We start from the raw sequence: 21,888 nt of genomic DNA, 5'->3' as shown, positions 1-21,888 counted from the left end.
GAGTCAAATGACACTGCGGGGTCTAATTGCAATGACGACAAATGACGCAGCCGATGCCGGATAAAAAGGTAAAAAGGTATGGGGGGGGGGATGGGGGTGCGCAAAAAAAAAAAAAAAAAAAGTGTCCGCACCCCTGGACTAAAAGACTAAGAAGTCTTCTCTAGTTTGTAGTACTGAAACAGTCTCCTAACGAAAAGTCAGACACCGATTGTAAAAAGCATCCAAAGCATTTGTTGAAATTAAGAAAAAGAAAAAATGTTTTATTTTAACGATTAAATAGAAGAGGCCGTCTGGCACACAATAACGTCTGGTTGCAAAGAATATCCCCTGCCGGTGCTCACAGACAAGGGACAATCCTGCAAAGTCCCCAGGGGTTCACATGTATAAGACAAAATCCAGGCACACGGACTTCCATATAGCAAATTTATTCAGCAAAAAAAGAACCAACGTTTCGACTGCCACGCAGTCTTGGTCATTATGTGTTATTTTAACGATTAAAAATAAATATAAATCGGCTACATTAACTCTGTGAGAGCTGGAGGGGCCTCAGCACCAGAGTGTGTGATCGCCCAGTCAAGGGTTACAGAACAGAAGAGAGGGGTGGGGGATAGTCCTCCTATTCCGATACCCATCGCAGAACGTGAGCTCTGTGTCTTTAGAGTAGTTATTACGTCATAGGGCTCCCGGAGTGCTAGACCCTATAGCCTCATCCAAAAGGATTAAACCTATTATAATATGCCGCTGGTCATTGAAACACAATGGTGGCTATTGATTGAGCGACTAAAGCTCATCATTATTTCTCCAAAAGAAAAACCATATGTAAGTACATGTAGAAGAGCAGGAAGACAATAAACCCCTGTAAAATTCCCTCCCCCCTTTATTTCACAAATATATATATAGGTCAAAGTTTTATGCAAGTCCAATATACGGTATCTAACTCCACAGACATTGCAGGTTTCAGGAAATACATTCCTACAGTATTCACATAAGGAAACAGACGGTATTCATTGGCAGAACTCTGTTGCCGCTGGTCTGATTGCACTGTTTGTGAAATAAAGGGGGGAGGGAATTTTACAGGGGTTTATTGTCTTCCTGCTCTTCTACATGTACTTACATATGGTTTTTCTTTTGGAGAAATAATGATGAGCTTTAGTCGCTCAATCAATAGCCACCATTGTGTTTCAATGACCAGCGGCATATTATAATAGGTTTAATCCTTTTGGATGAGGCTATAGGGTCTGGCACTCCGGGAGCCCTATGACGTAATAACTACTCTAAAGACACAGAGCTCACGTTCTATATATATATATATATATATATATATATAGGTCAAAGTTTTATGCAAGTCCAATATACGGTATCTAACTCCACAGACATTGCAGGTCTATGTTATATATATAAAACACAATGTTTCCTGTGTTTTTAGCACAGTAATGATACTATGACAAATACCAATGTACATTAAGAAGTCCAGAAATACTGGATACAGATCCAATGTAGATTTGAGGGGCGGGCGGCAAACCGAGAGTTAGCATTAGTGATTTCTGTGATATATTCTGTGTTGTCCCAATTTGTGGTAAAGATGGCCCAAATGCAAGGGACATATACCTGAATGAAAAAATCAAAGGAAGTTTGTTAAAAGAAATACAATTTTAGGACATGTATATATAAAACAGAATGTCTAGATATATCTTATTAACCTTTTGGAGTCAGCAGGGTCTGACGCTGCACACAGCTTGAGCAGACGTTATTTGTGACAATGTAAATAGAACCTGGTACCATACAACTGCCAATGTGTCAATGTGTCAATGTATTGCAGGCCTCTTAATGAACGGGGTCCATGTGGTAATCTAATTTAGAGAATGCAGAAAAGATTCGCCACCCACAATTCAGGAACATAATGTACTAGGATAAAACATTATAAAGGAGTCTCATTATGAAAATTATAATATACAATTATAATGTAACTAATTATAACGTTCTTAATTAAAACACTGGTCAGATAGAATTGTAATAGTGCGGCATGGGAATACGAATTTAATACCCAGGTACAAAATGGGTCAAACATCTGAGGCATGTGTCTTTCGCACAGCATAGCAGAGCAATAATTGAAGTCGGGTGAGACGTGTTACAAGAATTGTAACGGACATGATCTTTGCCCAAGCAAGATACCCTGCACCCTCTTTTTTCATCATGGTCTTAAACCTTGAAACATTCTACGGGCATAGTGATCGTTACCCATTAACCATAATGAGGATTATACGAACCCTAAATGGTAAAATGAAAAGGTGAGCACAGAGGTCAACAAGCTTATTCTATTCTTTGCCACTGTAATAGGTGTAATAGAACAGAATCACCAACACTTCACAGGTGTATCAAAGTACCAACACATACTACAATATGTATACTTGTGTCCAAGGCTAGGTCCCTGCTGGTGACTGAGGCGTGCGCGCTTCACACCAATCCCTTACCTCCTAACTAGCAGGCCCCGGTGCCACCTCGCTTCCTGGCCCTCTTTGTGCTGTGGCGCGTCAGCCAGCAGGGGATACAACTGGATTGTGTTCCTGTACGGCGACGCGGTCACATGGTGCGCCGGGAGCCAATCATATTCAGAGAGGGTGCATAATTTGTGAAGGGATATGAAAATGCAAATCCTGACACAATGAACGTACTTTATTGATGTATACTATACACATTGACAGATGTAACCAAGAAGGTTCAATTAGAATATGTTCATTTAAGATAGAAATCTAAGAGGCTTACATTTGGATCTTTTTACTTCTGGCAGTACTTGTATAACTGGTAATGTAAATTACAGAATATTACTTATTTCACCCTGCAGGGCTGGGATAGGTGTGTTTGCGTTCTAATTTTAGAGTTTCATAAATATAGAGCAGTCTATGAACTGCAATAAAATTACAACATATTATACAAGGTTGCCTTGTATAATATATTGTAATTTTACAGACAGGACTTTAAATAAAAGTCATGGTATATCCTGAATAGTCTTAAAAATACAATAATGTATTATATTAAAATGTAATAATGCAAAGAACGGGTCTTTATCCTGAGCAGGCAAAGCATTTAAATACCAACTGACTATATGATGTATTGTGGTTAAAATATACCGAATATTTTCACTCTGTAGATCGGTACATACTAATTTTGCAGTCACTACCAGTCTCTACCAAAAATAGCTTATAAATCAAAATGTTGGTACTTGAGGCAGGGGGAGGCAAGTGGCTTATCTACAATGATCTACAATGTTGGAACCATTCCAAAGGTCATGCCAGAATCACCAGGCCACAATTACCTCAATTTGTCATTTCCCTAACTAAAACATTTTGTGTGCCGTGTCTGGGGCGCTTTTTGGTTGTCTCATGGCCCCACCCCCCCCCCCCCCACACCATTTTGGCCAGGCCCACCAGTGCCTCCGATCGCTAATTACAGACCGTAGATCGTGGTTTTGAGCTCTGCACTCGCCACCAGGCGTGCGTACGTGCGTGCAGCAGCCTACAGCGGGGACTTAGCCTAAAGGTTACCCTTTCACTGGTGCTTTGAATCAAAAATTCCCAAATTTTGGTTGTGAAAACACACACACACACACACACACACACACACACACACACTATTGTAAAGTAATATTTAATAAAATACTAGAGTGCACAGGTTACAGCCACTCGCAATGTTTAAAATAGATATACACAAGGAAACTCGAATGTAGAACTCTGAACTTCACCCTCACTCTACCGACTGGTGTGCCGAGGTAGTGTGGAGAGATACCGGCAAACTTCTGCTTGAGGACACCAGGAGTGTGCGTCCACACTGTATACACACATACACACACCACTAACATTCAGGGACCATTTAACACCTAAAGTCATAAATCGCATACAGCACAGGGGGGAGGGATAGGTTTCAGTCACAGATACATTCCAGGATGCACTATTTTTGAGTAAAAACCTTTCTTGCTTTATCCAATGTAACATCGCTGGAAGAAGAGATCAGTGTATCTCGAAAGGTCAAACAAATAAAAGCATTTCGTTAGCCACAGAACAGCATTGTGTGTATAATGTGTGTGTGTGTGTGTGTGTGTAATATATATACACATACACAATAAACCAGGCCTACAGAAATCCCCAAGCAACACCCAGGAAGTGACAAGGCCTGAGAGTATTAATGATCCTGCAGTGTCAGTAGGACAAACTGCATTAACATAACTTTCCTATTACTAAAAGCTTGGCGAGAATTGACTGCTCATAATCAAAAATGCATTATTTTACTTGTTCATCATTAGAGTACCTATGTATTAAATGTTTGCCAAGAAACCCTAGTGTGAGATGTCACCAAGGGGAGGGAGGGGAAAAAACAAACAAAAAAAAAAATTTTGCTAAACTACATACAATGTAGACTCAACACAAGTCAGGCTTTCTAGCACAGAAATGGAGACGCATTGGATAGGGAACCAGTGAGTAGGGATGAATCAGACTCCTAGGAAGTAGAGTTTTAAAGGTTTATCATTACTTCCCTCATGATTTACAGGATTACCTCATACACACAAAAAAAGTGTGCGCGAACAGACACCGTAAGCATGCACGCAATATTGATGAAAGGAACATGTGCATCAATACAATCCACACAATGATAAGCAATTAGCCAAGTTATCGATCCGTTCTCCTGTGATTGATCAGCGAAGATTCGGCTCGGGGGTTCACTAAATGGCTGTCAGTGCAGCAGAAGAGGACCAAAGATGACAAGTTCTGTGGGGAAGATCATGTGACCAGGCAGTCACAGGATACAATTGGTGCACTGCTAGAGGGCAGGACTCAAAAAAGGGGTGTGACAAAGCCCGTTTCAGAAGAGGAAGGGATGCGACTTTGTAAATTGCTGCTATAGAAATAAAAATGCTTGTTACATTATAATACATTCAAAGTGTAATTCAGAGTTATTTAAACAAAATGCTACAATTATTTTCTCATAGAACAGAACGGATTAAAAAACAAATACACATGTAGGATATTGCTTGGACTGCAGCTTTAATCAAATGCATATCGGGTGAACCCTCCTTGTTTGAAAACCAGAAACAAAGTGGGTTTATGTCACAAAGTAAGCGCAGGTCTTACAAATCACACACCCACAACACAACCTAAACAGGTCACTGCTATTTGCTCATTTAGGTCCTAGGACCTAGGTCCCACTTCATCTGTGTAACCCTCCCTGCCCGGCTCTTAGGGAGTTTACATAAGTGTCTGTGTTATGGCTACACAAGGACACATTACCTTGTTCAGGGTGCAGGCTTTGTGCTGGTTGGCTAGGCGGTGGTAAGCAATGATGGGCTCCAGAAACATTATTTATTCAAACAGAAGCTTTATTACCTTTTACGCACACGCTCGCATTTAGCATACATAGTTCATCTTGTATATACACAATTGAGTGTCCTTGGACTATACTGTTTGCGTGGCTTCCCCAGCTGCCCGCCATCATGGCCCGCTAGGAAGGTGACAAGGCTTTATAACTACTATGCTAGCCAAAGAATCCCGCTGCTCTGCAGCGCTCCAGATCCATGGGCCCCTTGATGGGTCTAGTACATAGCCCCTCTGTGATCAACCTCCTCCGAGGAGCTGCAGCTTATGGAGCCCCCACATGGCATAGTCTGTCTCTCTGTATACCTTGGTAGTATTGTGTGACCATATTGATGGAACTCTCTATAAAACAGGAAACTTTCCCCAACTATGAAACAATGAAAAGAAATCCGTACTCTTTCCTAAACATAGGAACTATACATAAGCTATTTACAGTGAGATCCCGCTTCTTCAACTCCTCCTGGGATCGGAGTTCCAAAGCTTCCACCTTACTATTTATAGCCTAGTCTGATGTCAGTCTCGTCTCCAGGCAGAAAGGAGCAGGACTTAACCATTACTTGGCTGGTAAGCATTTCTGAAGGCCAAGAAAGAGCACACACACACACACACACACACACGTGATGCACGCACACATGCGAGTGACACACACACGACGCACATGCGCGTGACACACGCACATGCGCGACACACACGAGCGTGAGACACACGCACATGCGCGTGACACACACAATAAATTTCCCAGAATTACTATTGGAGCGCAAGGATTGTGTACTGTATTCCATCTTCTACTTTTCTCGCCCAGAGGAAGGTCTCCAAGGACCAAAACATTGGCATCCCATGGCATTTTGTTTTTGCTACTGCTAATTAAATTTTCATTATTTTTGCTACGTATTTGGCCTTTTTTGTATCTTGTTCGAGTGTGCATACTGTAGAGATCTTTTTTAAATTACCAGTCCCTTTTATGTGACATGGCACCATTTAAAATTACCATTATGTAATTCTCTAAACAATTCATGCATGCAGGGTATACATGCACAGGTTTTTTTTTTTTTTTTTTTTTTTTTTTTTAGAAAACCTTAAAATGATTGTGAAAGTGAGACTTAATGAGCAGATGTCCATCTTAGATCTGACCCAGTCTCTTTGTAATACACACTTCCAAAAGCCATAAGTCTATTAAATATTCCACACTTGCCAAGCAGAAGATCAGTTTGCCAACCTGACCTTGGCATTAAGGGTTAAGTAGCATACCATTAAAAATAGTTTTTCTGGACGATTATATATATTATTATTATATTTTATATCACTGTATGACATGATATAAGATATTGTGTGTTTGGATCAATCTGGTGTTTCAGGTGGTAATGAGCTACAGTTTGAAGTTAAAAATACAATATATGGCTGAGCCAGGTCTTCCCTGGTCTGTCTGACCTCTGCTGGAGGGGGTGCAGCCAGAAAGGAGACCTGGTACATATATGGTGGACGTGTCCCTGGATTCGTTCGTTCTGGGATATGATCCGCTATCTGGTGGAGGAGATTGCGGGGTTTGAGGTCCAGCTAGACCCCTTGACATTTTTACTTGCAAAACCAATAGAAGGCCCAATGCACAGGTTAAGAAGCTGATATCTCTCCTTTTGACTGCAGCGCGATGCTCAGTTGCAGCCAACTGGAAAAAAATTAGACCCCCCAGCAAACAGATGGTACTTCGCAGGATGAAGTCAGGTTGATGGAGCTCCTCTCTGCACGCTTAAAATCAAAAAGTTGAACATTTCAATAAAGTATGGGGAATGTGGCCATACAATTAAACATATCAGGGGCCAACCAGATCCGGACCGGGATCTGCCCTCCACCACGCCCCTCTATGCGGAGCAAGGATACAGGTGTTGGATTGCCGGTGGGGGATGGAGTGGGGTCCCCGACACCTCCTATATCCCACGCTCATCCCTCATCTTCCCTTCCCCCCTACCATGTTCAGGTTTAGGGGTAAGACAGTCATGTTTATAGTCTTGTCGCATCTGCCATTAGCTTGTGAATGTATTAATATAGCGCACGTGTGTAAGTATTACAAAAATGAAATTATGGAGTGTGTATCTACTGAGGCCAAGTTTTAAAATGCCAGTTTGTAAAGGTTTTTTAAATGTCGTTAAATTTTCAATCTCCCAGCCAATTTACGGGTAGGCTTATGTGGTTTCCATGGGGAATAAATTATATTTAAGGCTGGGCAATTATTAGATTTCAACAGAGGTGTATTGGGGACCAAATATGTGATATCTCATCTTCTGTACCAGTGACCTCTCTGGGAGAAAACATATGGCATGGTAATGTAATGTATAGGGTTTTCTGTTTCTATTTTATCCTTCATTTTGAGAAACTATTATGCATCTATTGTAATTGTATGTTCTTGCATTTTTTTCCCTTTAATCTAAGCACTGTATTTTTATATATATTAAAACATTTAATGAATAATGCTTTGTGCTCTGAATGAACTGTTGCTCGCTCTGGAGAGAGTATTTATATTTACGGACACATTTTGCTTCAAGAGATTTTTGTGTTAAGTGAATATTTTTTCTATTATAAACAGGGACCCAAGACCCTAGCAAATATTAATTTTACATCTTTTATTTGCATAACTATCTTAGGTGGTGGCGACGTATAGATATGATTGGAATGGAGTAAGGTGTTAATACTAACCGATCAGAGGTAACTTGCGCAGGTGAAAGGCGAGTTGGCTAGAGTAGCCGTGTGTATTAACCCTGATTGCATATTTAAGTCACGTGCCCACATGTGTGCTGTTCGTGACAAGTGGAATACGAGGACGGATTTAGGGGAGATGTTACTCATCTTAGGGACCTTTTCAAAGGTAAAGAGAGGGGCGGCTTGCGAGCTGTGTATTAACCCTTGTCCTTTTGAGGGGACCTTTACGGAAGTGAAAAATGGGACCGCTTGCGAGCGGAGTAGTAACTCTTGTCCCGTATGCAGGTCACATGCTCTCAGGTGGGCTGTACGTGACAATATAGATTTATATAGTGAACTAGACAAATTCACAGGCCAGGCTGATGCAAGTTCCACTGGTCAGAGGAAGAAATAGTTAAAATATTACAAGTTTGCTTTTAATTTCTATACCTCTAGAAAACAAATACATTCCTAGGTAGCAGGGCCATTACAACGCATGACTATTTAGTCCCTTCTCCCGTGTAGGAGCCCTGGAGCTCCGGCACCAAGGAGATGGAGGAAGAGATGCCCCCCACACATTAATTTTCATGGTCTAATTACATATACTTTTACAATACCATCTTCCTTGTAGCCCAAGATCTCAGTGACTGCACCTACCTTGGAAGGCTTACAAATCGTTTCCTGGCATCCAAAATACATTAGCCCCTGTTCAATATTCTCAGTATACGCTGTCTCCTTTATGTGAATTGGGCTCAAGGCATTCTTGACAATTTCACAGCATATTTAATACAGGACATTAAGATATGATTTTGCCAAATGCCACCAAGGGCCATTTTAGAATCCAGGTCACTTCATTCCAGAACCAGTTCTCACTCTCTCCAGGTTTGCTGGACTCATACTTACATCTCATTGGCAATGAACCCGGTGAGCTCAGACAGGAAAAGGAAGGCAATGAAGAGGCAGCAGCAGATGGAAACTGCAAAGGAGAACACAGAGTTTTACTCGAGAATGGAAACAAATGTTGTAGGACCATGAGGTGTACAGCCAAAAAGTACAATCATGTGAACATTACAGAGGCCAATGGGGAGAAAGGTACAGTGTGTACTGCACACCTCCTTCCTAACCAAATATTGCTCAGATAGCAGGTGTGACAGCCACCCAACCAAGAACAATCTCTATATCTCAGAGAACTCATCTGCCATAGCCAAACACCCAAACCAAGGGAAAATCCAATAAGTAGGCCTTGCGTAAAGACCCTCGTCAGATCTTCGATGTTGATTTTGCATGACATCTACCTCGACTGCTTTCAACGTCAATAATAGCCAATAGAAGAGTCCTTGCTATCTTTAGATATTACTTCATCGATATTTGGAGCAGTGTTTCTCAACCCTTTGGGGACTGTGGCAGAAAATTTGCATTAATAATGAATAACCGAGGTTAATTCACCTACGTGGATGTGTATTGATTATCCCCAAAGTCTGGTGGTCCCCAAGGAGAGGTTTGAGAACCACTTTTTTTCAGGCTTGCAGTAGGTCAATAGATGTAATTAGTACAGGTACTCAAAGCACGTGGTGATTTGGGATCATAGTTTCTAAGCAGCAGAAGAATTAGCAAGCTGGAGAATAGTAGTCATCATACTATTATCATACATCATACATCATACATTGATTAAAAAAAAATACAAAAATTACTTCGGAGTATTAATACTTAAGAATCTTCCTCGATTATTATTTGATGCATCATCAGTATATCCATCAAAATATATGTAGTCTTCCGTTTAATTTATGCAAAGAGCGAATGGTGTGCCACAGTCACCATACACACCAGTAATTGGCACCTGCAGGCTTCCAATAACCTTTAACGCAGTCCGATATTTAATTTCAAAATCATTACACTATGTGGCTGTCTGGGTAAGAGAGGGTTAAGGGACTAATCCAGTAATGTGACGACGCAGCAAGACTTCCGCCCAGCTGAAAAGCCTAGCTAAGCCGATTAGTCATTTCCCCAGCTCGCTTACTGGGCATCAACGCTGGCAGCTGCCAAGGTCCTTGGTCAACTGTGAATGTCATTGGGATAATTAATACCAAAAAACAAATGCCTTTGTTCTCAAGCAGGATTCAATTTAAGATGGTAAGTTGCAATGTACATGTTGGGAGCATGTCGCTTCCCATTTGCAGATACACAAGTCTCAGGGCATATTTGCCCAGTTTGCCAGTAAAATGGTTTCAGTAACAGTCGTTGCGCAGTAAAATGGATTGCATGCATTCTTTCTAGGACATGTTTCACCAAAAAGAGCTGACATTTAAACCGTGCAATACTGATCAACTTTAGATGGGAAATTGAGAAGTTGAAGTGATTCGACAATGAGGATCATGCTATCACTAAGCAGTAACTAGAGCGTATGTATGTATGTATGTATGTATGTATGTATGTATGTATGTATTTTTTAACTAGTAAAAATATGCAGCTACCACCACGCTATTTCCCCAATTGGACTTTAACACCGCGCTTTACACTTTATGCTTTTATCTGCCTGACCCGTCAGATTGCCTGTCGCCCCCCTAGCAGTGAAGAAGTTAACAAATCACTTGCAGACCTTGGAGGCGCATGGTGACCTAGGATGATATTTCAGATTTATCAATCGGAGGCATTGCTTGTTGCATTAAAAGTGACAGTTCAGTGAAGATGTGTCGTCACAAAACTCACAGGAGAAGAAGAGTGTAATGAGAGGCCACCTTCAGTCTATATTATCACTGCATGTGGTTTTAAATTCAACAATAGATCAATTAATGTTAATAAAACTAGAGATCTGTGTGGGTGACGGCCTCATCGGACTGCATTTCTGTCCATTTGAGTGGTATAAACTATGGTTCCCAAATGTTAGGAAATGGACACAATATCAACTCTGAAAATTAAATAAAGGACAGCGTGTGAACATGAGAAGATATCATGTAGTAGGTACGTGGCTCTTATTGGGCAATCAAGGTTGTTCAGTATTGCCTCAACTTGCCCATCTGAAATACAATTTAAAAAAAAAATTTTTTTTTTAAAGCAACCGTATCCTTATCCTTTTTCCCCCATCCCTCGAACAACTTCAGAAGTATGAGCATCTGAAAGGGACGACACACACTTTATCAATGGAGGAGGACAATGTAGATTGCAGGCTTAGAAGCATACGGCAAATGTGCTACTGTGTGAAGGTACCCATGAGTGACACTGCCTCATCCATCCTCCCCCGATCACTGATTAGCAAATATCTTTAGCAGTGGATGTAACAGACAGCCTGAGCAGCGCATCACCAGAGCAGCAGCCACAGGGGGGGGGGGGGGGGGGGGGGAGAAGAGACATGTTCTGACTTGTTATGAACTGAAGCAGCTTTAGACCATGAAGCCTCTTCCTCCCATCAGCTAAACCCATTCCTGCAGGGATTTGTCTATAGTGACACACATCAGCACTGTCAACTGCCAGGCATGGTGTTTTTGAAAGCAGTTAGGCATGCATTAAATGACCATGAGGGTTGTCCAAGAGAGTGTCACAGTGCCTCTGAAGAAAAGGCTTGTGATTGAAGCCTGTGTAAAACATCTCAGGACACAGGACTGATATAGTTAGATATATAGATAACCTTTTTCAGGCTCTAAATATTTTAGGTCTTCCTACCAATTATTTATACACCCTTAATACCATTTTTTTTATTTGTATTTCCACAAAGCAGAAAATAAAGGTCTCGTCCCACTTTAAAGGACTCAAATTAGTCCTCTAAAATCTGATCAATGTAATTATGGAAACACAATAACCAAGTGTGAAAATAGTTTGGATACTGGTCTCTAAAATGGTTAACAATTGGAATAAACAAAGTCCTGCCCTTTACATGGAAATAAACTTGCCTCAATTTGAAATGACGTATTAATGCTGCACCATGTTGATGGTAAATATTAGACATAACCATATGAACTTCAGAAAATAACACAGCACACTTCAAATCAGTCGGGCAGTATCAAGCAGTGAAGGTAATAAAATGAAGTGCTTTATGCAGCTCCAAAATAAACACTTTTTTCTTCCCGAGTTAAAAATAAATAAATAATAATTTCTATGAAATGCAGAAGCCTTCAGCTACACTGACTTCAGAAAGCACGTTTGTGGTCATTAGTTTCCAAATGTTCTCACTTTTGCATCAGCAATCAATGAGTCAGGTTTAGTTTAATACAGGGGAACAGAACAGATAAACATGTTGTCCAGCTGAGGTCAGACTTCATATCCATCTGATTAATCTTCACCTACACTACCACTAAGTCTCCCAGATTGAAAACGTGGACTGATTCCAGCATCCCACCCAGTCTGACGTACAAATTAACTCTTACATGAAAAGTTGTATTCCTCATTTAATAACCTCTTTCACACTAAACTTGCATATAACTCCATTGCTAGCCCAGGGACAGCAATGGGTTGCCAATCCCTCACAAAGCAAGAGACTTAGGCCGCACGTATAGTGCCCGCGACGGGCAACGTCACCCATCGCCGCTAGCGAAAGTTATGTTTCGCTTTGCGGCGGCGGCGCGGGCGTACTGGCATTTGATGGGTTCAGAGGCTGTCACATGAGGCGACAGCCCTTGAAAAATCAAATATTGCCAGCTACCAAAATTCGCGACACGTCGCTCCGTCGCGCTTACTATAAGCGCATGCGGCGGCAGCAATGCATTTGTTTTTGGGCGGCGGCGCCGTCACTATACGTGCGGCCTTACAGTGACAACTAGAAGATTCAATACCGTCCTGTCCTCACTTAACACTACATATAGCATCAGCTGTTATCAGAGGTCATGGATAGTGGTCCTCAATTCCAGTCCTCATGACCGCCCAAAAGGTCAGGTTTTAAGGATACCCCATCTTCAGCACAGGTGGTGCAGTCTTTGACTGAGCCACCTGTGCTGAAGCTGGGATATCCTTAAAAACTGACCTGTTGGGAGGTCACGAGGACTGGAGTTGAGCACCCCTGCACTAAAACAAGTAAACATGCATTGGCAAGACTAGTAAACACGCAGCTACAGTATAATGCTATGGAACATTTCTGTGTGTCAAGGTGAACAAAACTGTCTCCAAATAGCTTATGAACTGGCGAATGGACATATGATCACTTACTTATTGCCCCCGTGTAGGTTGGCTGTGTTAGGTCTTTGGGCACCTTCCGGTAGATGTCAAACCTAAAGAAAAAAGAGCAGAAGATGTTAAATATGTGGAGCAGGACTTAAAATGATCATAGAGATTTAATTCTCAAAACACAATACTATATACATTATGCCACTAGGACAGTAACATATTTGTGATAATAGTGGCAGTTTTCATGTATTAGATGGACACGGCTATCCGATACTAGCAGCAGATGGGACAGACTGGATTGGTCTTCATTTGGCCTTTCTATTGCTTTACCACAGGCTACCGACCATTTCAAGCTTCCATTGCCCAGGACATGAAAAACGGGTTTCTTTTTCTATACAAACCTGGAGTAGCCATGTGGTTGATCGAATTACACGACAAATGAAAAAGCTTTAAATATTTGACTTGATCATTTGTAATCTGATATACTGCTGCACACATTGTTGTGCTTGGGTAGGAACTACAATGCGGCTGAGAGATTCCATGGACCACAGCAATATGCAACTATGTCATCCAGTAGTGGGAGGGACAGACTAGATGGGTCATAGGCCATTTTTGTCTATTTATCACCATGTCAAAGTCACTTGACTTCAAGACCTTGTGGCCCAGAAAAATAAAACACTTTTTTTCCACTTCACTTTCCAAAACAAACAGCATTTAAACTGCCTGCACGTAAATTGTATAATTAATGGCCCAGAGAAGACTGACTGCATTGGCTGTGAGCCAGAGAAGCTGATGTCTCACCGATTTGGCACAGGCCTGCGGGGACTGGAAGAGGTTTTGGCATTCCAATGCAAACCATTTTACCTAGGTTAATCATGATTTTTCACAAATGAATAACGGGACACAATTTGAACTTGTTAAAAAGTACAGGAGCTTAATCTAGAGTATACCATAACAAGGACATAGGATTAAACCACTTCAAAGAATCCACTATTGAATAAACACCGTTATAGGTGGTTTCCGTGTTTTAACTAAGCAAATTGCCTCCAGTTCCAAGTTAGATTTATTACATTAAACATTGAACCATTTGATGCTCAACATATAGTAGCTTTCACCTCCTCCTACAATGGTCTTCACACTAACCCTATACACAGGGGTGTGCAAAGTTTCCCCCCTGCGCCACCCCCCCCCCTGCTCTGCGTCAAATGACAACGCGATGTCACGAGATGCCAGGTTACCATGGTGAAGACAAGGTAGGAGATGTTAAAGAGGCCTCGCTCAGTCCCCCGGCATTTAATTTAAATGCCTTTGGGGAGTGCAAGGAACCTCTGCCGCGCCAACCCATGGAAAATCTCGCACCTCCCTCCCCCCCCCCCCCCCCCCAGTTTGCGCATCTCTACTGTACACATGCCCTCTACAAACTTGCAAATCTTGCTCAGAACTGCATTACACACCCTCCCGAGAGCCCAGTGTTTAACTGGTGTCTGGTGCTCTTGAATATATGGAACCCCATATCAGAAGGAGTGATTGGTATGTCAAGAGTGGCCAAATATAATTCTGTCTTGGGATACCAAATTTCATCTTAACATGCTGCCCCTCTCCAAAAATACAGCGCTATCAACATAGGTCTGTCTGAGGTCTGCCTTGGTACAGACTGACAAAAAATAAATTAGAAAATCTTGCTAATCCTTAAAGCATCTGGCCACGTGAGACAAATATGTTAAGTTTTGTGAACAAAATACCATCTCCTCTCTGATTAGCCTGTAGTCATTATGGTATCTGCATGAATGGGCCAGCAAAAACAAATTAAAAAGGAATAGGTTTATAAGTGACGTAACTGGTGACAGTGTACAGATGTACCAGACATTTGACCTGATCTGACATTGTAACTTCAAAAAGATGAACCTTTTAGGCTAGAAGACAAAAAGGTGACAGGTCACTCTCCATTGCCTTAGATTTAAAAATGTATGATAATTACAATCTGGTATCATTCACAAGAAGAAAAAAAATGAAATGATTTGTGACCAGCTGAAATACAGAATTGTACGGACTGACAAAATAATATTGCTGAAATTAATATACTGTTGATATTACTGAAAAGGACAGGGGAGGGGCCTATGGAGAGGAAATTGTTAGCAGTGTTCGGAATCCATTTTGTCTTTGTATGTGTTATATGTCAGTATGTGTGTTGTTGCAAGAATTAACTTTGCTCCAGAGGAGGGGGATATGGACAGTGCCTTGTGGTCAGCTAAAAGAACCAGTTTAGGTTAGATGAATGGATCTTTGGAGCCAGTCTGGGATAGATAAGATGACCTGTAACTTTATTGGTTTAGAAGAGGATTATCCCCTTGTGTACAGGGAATGCATTGTGTGATATCATTATATTCTGCCTAGTAACCCATTTTAAACAAAGGAATTTAAAATGTATATAAAAAGCCTGCTTGGGCCCTCCCCTGGCAGAGAGTCTCATTGACTTTTGTGTATATGATCATACTCTGAATCTGTACAGGCAATAAACTACTCATTAGATACAACCCCGTGTTTGCGAGTTTGCAAACAAGGACAGAACACTAAACATGACAGGGTATTTGGGTTGCCTATGTCAGATATTTGTGTCCCTCTCAAAGTTAGAATTAACCCCATCAAGACAAATGTCGAGGCGTGCACTAAAATAATACAAATGCAACGGTGAGGGTAGCAATATTCTAGGGGTTATAAGGAGAGATCTATAGGATATTTTATACTCTGATTAATTTGGGTTTAAAAATCACTCTCCCAGCCATGTCACAAAAGATTGATTAGTGGGAGAAAATACACCCACAAAAGGTTATCCTGCCGTTGTCACATGTGCAAAGTTTTGTGCCTAAAAACAATGCATTTAAGTATCAAAGGCAGAATTCAACATAGAGGGGTGTTCTATCCACGCGAGTATCTTCAACTTCAAGACCTCTTCAAAGGGGTCCAATATTGTTAGTTGGTAACATATAGGTTCTCGGTTTTAATTATTTTATGAAAAATAAAAACATTAAAAAATAAATTAAAAAAATAAGTGTATAACATTCCTTTCTGTAAACAAGCACTGTATATTTTTTTGTATATAGAACACATCCTCCTAAAAATGAAAGGAGCCGGCACTTCAGAGGTCTTCATATAAAAAAATAAAATAGAGGTTTTATTCCACATAGGTCAACGTTTCGGTCAAACACACTGACCTTTGTCGATACCTTTGTATATTAAATCTAAAATGGAATAGCAGTAATGGCAGTACAAGGCTGCAGCACCTGCTCTAACCTCTGCACATCAGCGGGCGTAGGCGCCAGTTGTGATATTTATAAAGGGAGGGAAATGAATATCAGCGCGGTGTAATGCTGCAGGCATGGCCCCAGCACCGCCGCCAGGAGAGGACGGAAAAGTCCTGTTTCCTTGCTAATAGATGCGGGCCGAGCTTCCTGTCACTATTTTAAGTCCATATAAAAACACTGACAAGTAATTCATACCCATCCCTATGGCAGCAACGCCTCCAACTTCCTCGGTCCTTCCAAAATCAAACCATGGGAGAGAACGATTTAGGAATCAATTCATCTTTAATACTCACCAAAAAAATGCCTGTGTCTGATCTACACCAGAGGTGGGCAACTCCAGTGATCAAGGGCCAACAAGCCAGGGTTTCAGGCTATCCCTGCTTCAGCACAGGTGGTTCAAACAGTGGCTCAGTTGTCTGAGTCACCTGTGCTGAAGCAGGGATATCCTGAAAATCGAACTTGTTGGCCCTGGAGTACTGGAGTTGGCCACCACCGATCTAAACGATTTCTGATCTCCTAAATGTAGGCCCACAGACAAACAAGCTTTATTTCCTTTTATTCACTTTCTCTACACGTCAAAATCAACAAGTTTTGCAACATTTAAATTGTTACCTTGCCAAGTGCCAACAATAGTTTTTTTTCCCCCTCATCAGCAGTTATCAGCACTTTTGAGAGTACCATTTTCAGAAACCTACATTTATAGCAAATTAGACATTTCCCAGTCCCTGTGTCAGGAATAGAAGCTTCACTGCAAACAAAAACAAAAAACAAAAAAAACCCACGACATTCTTTGTACATTTGACACAGTGAGTTCTGCAATTGGAGACATGTATAGAACAAAACAATGCGAGAGGAAGGACGCCTGGGTGTGTGGGGGAGTGTGAAGACCACTGTATGTGGAGGCGACAGGAACTATGTGCTATATGTAGAACAAACAGAGTGTAGGATGTACAGAGTAACAGAATGACTAAATGAGAGATCACACATACAGATGCGTGTACAACACACACGCTATAAGACCACTGTATGTGGAGGTGACAGGAACTAAGTGCTACAGTATATGTAGAACAGGGTGTAGGATGCACCGAGTAACAGTGACTCAATGAGAGAGACACGAGTGTACAATATATACACACACACACACAATATATGTGAGCATGTATAGTGTACACGCACAGGTGTGTAACACACTATATGTACACGTGTACTGTAACACACACACACACACACTGTATGTAACTGTATTTGTGGCCATGTATTTGTCTTAACTCTGTGCCCAGGACATACTTCAAAACGAGAGTTAACTCTCAATGTATTACTTCCTGGTAAAATATTTTATAAATAAAATAAATAAATAAAATAAACAAACCCCCAAAATCCAAATGGTAAATAATTTGTGATCGCTGAAGGAAGTGCTCTGCGATTCCCAAATCAAGCAAATCTTTCAGTACTTTCTTTTACAAAAAGGTGTACTCATCCTACCTAGACATGCTGTTTCCAAACACACAAAGCCCTAATCTTAATAATAATAATTTCTTGTATAGCGCTGCTAGTTTTACGTAGCACTTTACAGACAGTCCCTGCCTCATGGAGCTTACAATCTATGTTTTTGGTGCCTGAGTCACAGGGAGATAAAGTGACTTGCCCAAGGTCAGACGGAGCAGACACCGGGAATTGAACTAGGTTGACGCTGCTTCAAACTACGTGCACGTCCTTGTCTTTTCTCACCGAGCCTCTCCTCCTCAAATCAAATAGCAAAGAATTGTCACTGAAAAACCTCACAAATATGACAAGAAACTGGCGGTATTGGAGTTAGAGGATATGATTTGCCATTACCTTTAGCACAGCACTAACTTTACCCCATCCTCAGCAGGGCCATTAGTATCTTGCAAGGGGGTCCGCTAGTTCAAGAGATGGGAGATCCTATGTCAAGTTACTTAATAAAATCCTACATAGCCATCAGCAATAAACAGGGTGAACGTCACGACAAGAAACCAGACAGACAGACAATGTTGGCACCAATGTCTAAAGTAAAAAAAACGATAAAGGTTTCAGGTATGGGTAGAACTGAATAAATCTCATTGGCAAGTCACTCAGACATTGCCACCTTGTTATTATTATCCTACAAGTTCAACTCCAAAAATTAGTCCGAGATCTCAGCACTAAAAATGCAGGACGTTTCACCTATTTAAATCTTGCACTGGCTGGCAGTTCACATGCTATATACAATTCGTCCAAGCCAAAGACTTTTAGACGTAGAAATGACATCATGGCTCTGCTCAGAGGAAAGAAAGGACCTTCCTGTCTGGATAACGTTGACGCCCATGGGCAGCTAAAAGCCATTCCACCAAACAATGTGTGGAGTAGAGAAGGTGAGAACAGAATGCATTGATGGAATGCACTTCACAACCTGTTTCCTGTGCTCTCGCTGTATTAGGAATATGCGATACCAGTGTAAGGAAATTCATTCTTTGAATATGACAGTGGAAGCTAAATCCGGCATGTCTGACAAACTATGAATATGTGATAATTGGTGAAGTATAGGAATCTATTTAATGTTGCTCTTTCACATTTCACCGTCTCTAATTTATGCAGGTATTTACAAAAATAAGTCATCCCTTCTCAAACAACAATTTGAGCCACAAACTCCAGACAGAAATGGGAAAGCAAAAAGGGAGTATAGTATATGAGAAATAGATTCCACGCAGGTTCACATTATCTTTCTTGCTTTCTAAAGGGAGCAATCCAAGTGTGTTTAAAAATATATATTTTTGAAATAGTTTTTTTTATTTTTTTTACTTAAGATTGAAGCAGGGGGGCTCCAGAGCAGAACCCCGTTAATTTCAGTTCCTGGACTTCCTGCTTCTGGAGATACTTACAGATGCAGTCAGCTTTATCTGCAACTTGCCCCAGCATGTGTGCTGGTGAACCGTGGACCGAACGTGGAGTGTTCACAGCAAAGTGCAGAGCAGGGGGGAATTGCCCATCAGAATTAACACAGCGGGGGTCCCTGATTCTGAATGGGACGCCCACTGTTAATCCTACTGTGCTGCATCAGTCTGTAAGATCTGCGCAGAGAGAGCAGACAGAATCAATCCCTCTCACTCCACACCTCTAAGGACAAGGCCCCGCTCCCTCAGTCAGCGCGCCCGCACTGCAGGCAGGCGGCGCGCTGACAGGCAATTGACTGCTACCTGTGGGCTGTAGGGAGCGGGAGCGGCGTCCGGGGGGCGTGGTTTGAGCGGAGGGACCCGCTACTCTCCCCCTCCCTCCACATGCCCTCTGCTGCTCCCGTAAACCCCCCCCCCCGCGGATGGCTGCAGCAGGGGGGGCGTCGGTCTCCCGGGCTGCAGGAGGCGGTCTGAATCAGCTGTGCATCTGCAGCATCTGGTTACCAGGGGGAACTGGGACCGGCTCAGAAGGATACCCCTGCTGGTGAGGAACGCGCGCGTGCCGCCAGACGCAGCGGGACCAAAGCCTTAGGCTGCATCCATACTCTGATGGCACAAACAAAGGGCCGTACCTCTATGAGGCAGGCCATAGAGCGCGTGACGAAGCCGATTTTCAAGCAAACAAAAGATTTTGTTTTGGCGGAGCAACGGCCGGGTCACGTAAGCGGTTCAGCCAGTGACGGCTAACCAGCTTGGTGGTTATGGCCACGCCCCCCCCATTGCGGGCGTCTGAAATCCCAAAGATCGCTCAAGCTACAGGTGAGCGCAACGCCATGCGCTTCGTCGCGTGCCTACTATATCCGAGGTTACAGGCGATCGTGCAGCTTTTAGTTTATTTGAATTGCATAGGATCGAAGAAGGGGGTCTCTGGAGCTGTACCACATTAATTTCAGCCCTGGGGACCCCTGCTTCCCGAGTTAGAGGCCCTGTTATGGGGTGCCGGGATCTTCTGGATATTTAAAATGTCTTGGTCACGTGACTCTGGAGAATTAAACTTCCAGGAGATACTGGCACCCCATACAGAGGCCTGTACCTTGGGAGCAGGGGGTCCCCGTGGCTAAAATTAATGCGGTTCAGCTCCAGAGATCCCCTGCTTCAAATTATATTATTAAAATAAAAGCAGCTTCATTACTTTAGCGGCTAGCCGCTAAGGTAATGAAGGGGTTAACCCAAAAGTACCTGGTTTGTTGGGGAGAGAGGGGGTGGGTGAATGGGGTAGTTGCCCCAGGGTTGGTGGTTAGGCTTCCTGGGAGGGGTTAGCCCCTTAATTACTGTAGCGGTTACTACCATTAGTGTGTGCTGGAGGGTAGAGGGGGTGGGAGTGCCAATGTGGTTATCTGTACCCCTGTTGAGGGCATAGGTAACCACAGTGGCAATCAAAGGGTTTATTGCCTATTCTTTATTTTAAATGTACAATATTGTATTCTCAATTTAGTTGTATTTTTTTTTTGGCTGCTGCTGTGCAAATGGGCAAAAGCATTATTAGCCATTTGGCTAGTGCTTTTACCCATTTGTATGTATGGTGATGCGGATAGAGGGGGTGGGGGATAGGGGAAAGTTGCCCCCGCATGGATGGTTAGATCTCCTGGGAGGCGTTGACCCTTCAATTACCATAGCAATTACAACTGCTAAGGTAATTAAGGGGATAACCCATCCGGCAACCGTCCTGGGAGGCCTAACCACCTGCCCTGGGGCAACTACAGTACACCCTTCACCCACCCAATTAAAAACACCAGTAACCCCTTAATTACCTAGGCGGTTGTAACCACTAAGGTAATTAAGGGGTTACTGGCATTTTAATTGGGTGGGCATCGGACCTGTCTTCCACGTTAGTGAGAAGGACGTCCATCATCCTGGCAGGTGTAAGTCAAACATTTAATAATTTATTGTATGCTATATTTGAATGAGCAGAAAGCTAGTAGACTGTCACTGTGTGTGTGTCTGGCACTGTCACTGTGTGTGTGTGTCTGGCATTGTGTGTGTGTGTGTGTGTGTGTGTGTGTGTGTGTCTGGCACTGTGTGTGTGTGTGTGTGTGTGTGTGTGTGTGTCTGGCACTGTGTGTGTGTCAGTGTGTGTGTGTGTGTGTGTCTGGCACTGTGTGTGTGTGTCACTGTGTGTGTGTGTGTGTGTGTGTCACTGTGTGTGTGTGTGTGTGTGTGTGTGTGTGTGTGTGTGTGTGTGTGTCACTGTGTGTGTGTGTGTGTGTGTGTGTGTGTGTGTGTCACTGTGTGTGTGTGTGTGTCACTGTGTGTGTGTGTGTGTGTGTGTGTGTGTCACTGTGTGTGTGTGTGTGTGTGTGTCACTGTGTGTGTGTGTGTGTGTGTGTGTGTGTGTGTGTGTGTGTGTGTCAGTGTGTGTGTGTCAGTGTGTGTGTGTGTGTGTGTGTGTGTGTGTGTGTGTGTGTGTGTGTGTGTGTCTGGCACTGTGTGTGTGTGTGTGTGTGTCACTGTGTGTGTGTGTGTGTCACTGTGTGTGTGTGTGTGTGTGTGTGTGTGTGTCACTGTGTGTGT

At 42.4% G+C, this 21,888-nt stretch overlaps 1 protein-coding gene across 2 annotated transcripts in view; it reads right to left on the bottom strand.

The window, feature by feature from the left end:
- Positions 1-21,888, bottom strand: part of ERGIC1 (endoplasmic reticulum-golgi intermediate compartment 1) — an 85,405-nt gene that overhangs the window by 42,361 nt on the left and 21,156 nt on the right. For both annotated transcript variants that reach the window (XM_075600989.1, XM_075600990.1), the window contains exons 2-3: positions 13,167-13,228; positions 8,937-9,009 (exon numbers count right to left, since the gene is read on the bottom strand). In XM_075600989.1, the coding sequence (XP_075457104.1) occupies positions 8,937-9,009; positions 13,167-13,228 (135 nt within the window). The remainder of the gene's footprint in view (positions 1-8,936; positions 9,010-13,166; positions 13,229-21,888) is intronic.

The sequence above is a fragment of the Ascaphus truei genome, chromosome 5, assembly GCF_040206685.1.
Source record: "Ascaphus truei isolate aAscTru1 chromosome 5, aAscTru1.hap1, whole genome shotgun sequence".
Taxonomy (NCBI): domain Eukaryota; kingdom Metazoa; phylum Chordata; class Amphibia; order Anura; family Ascaphidae; genus Ascaphus; species Ascaphus truei.
This window is presented reverse-complemented; position numbering and strand designations above follow the sequence as displayed.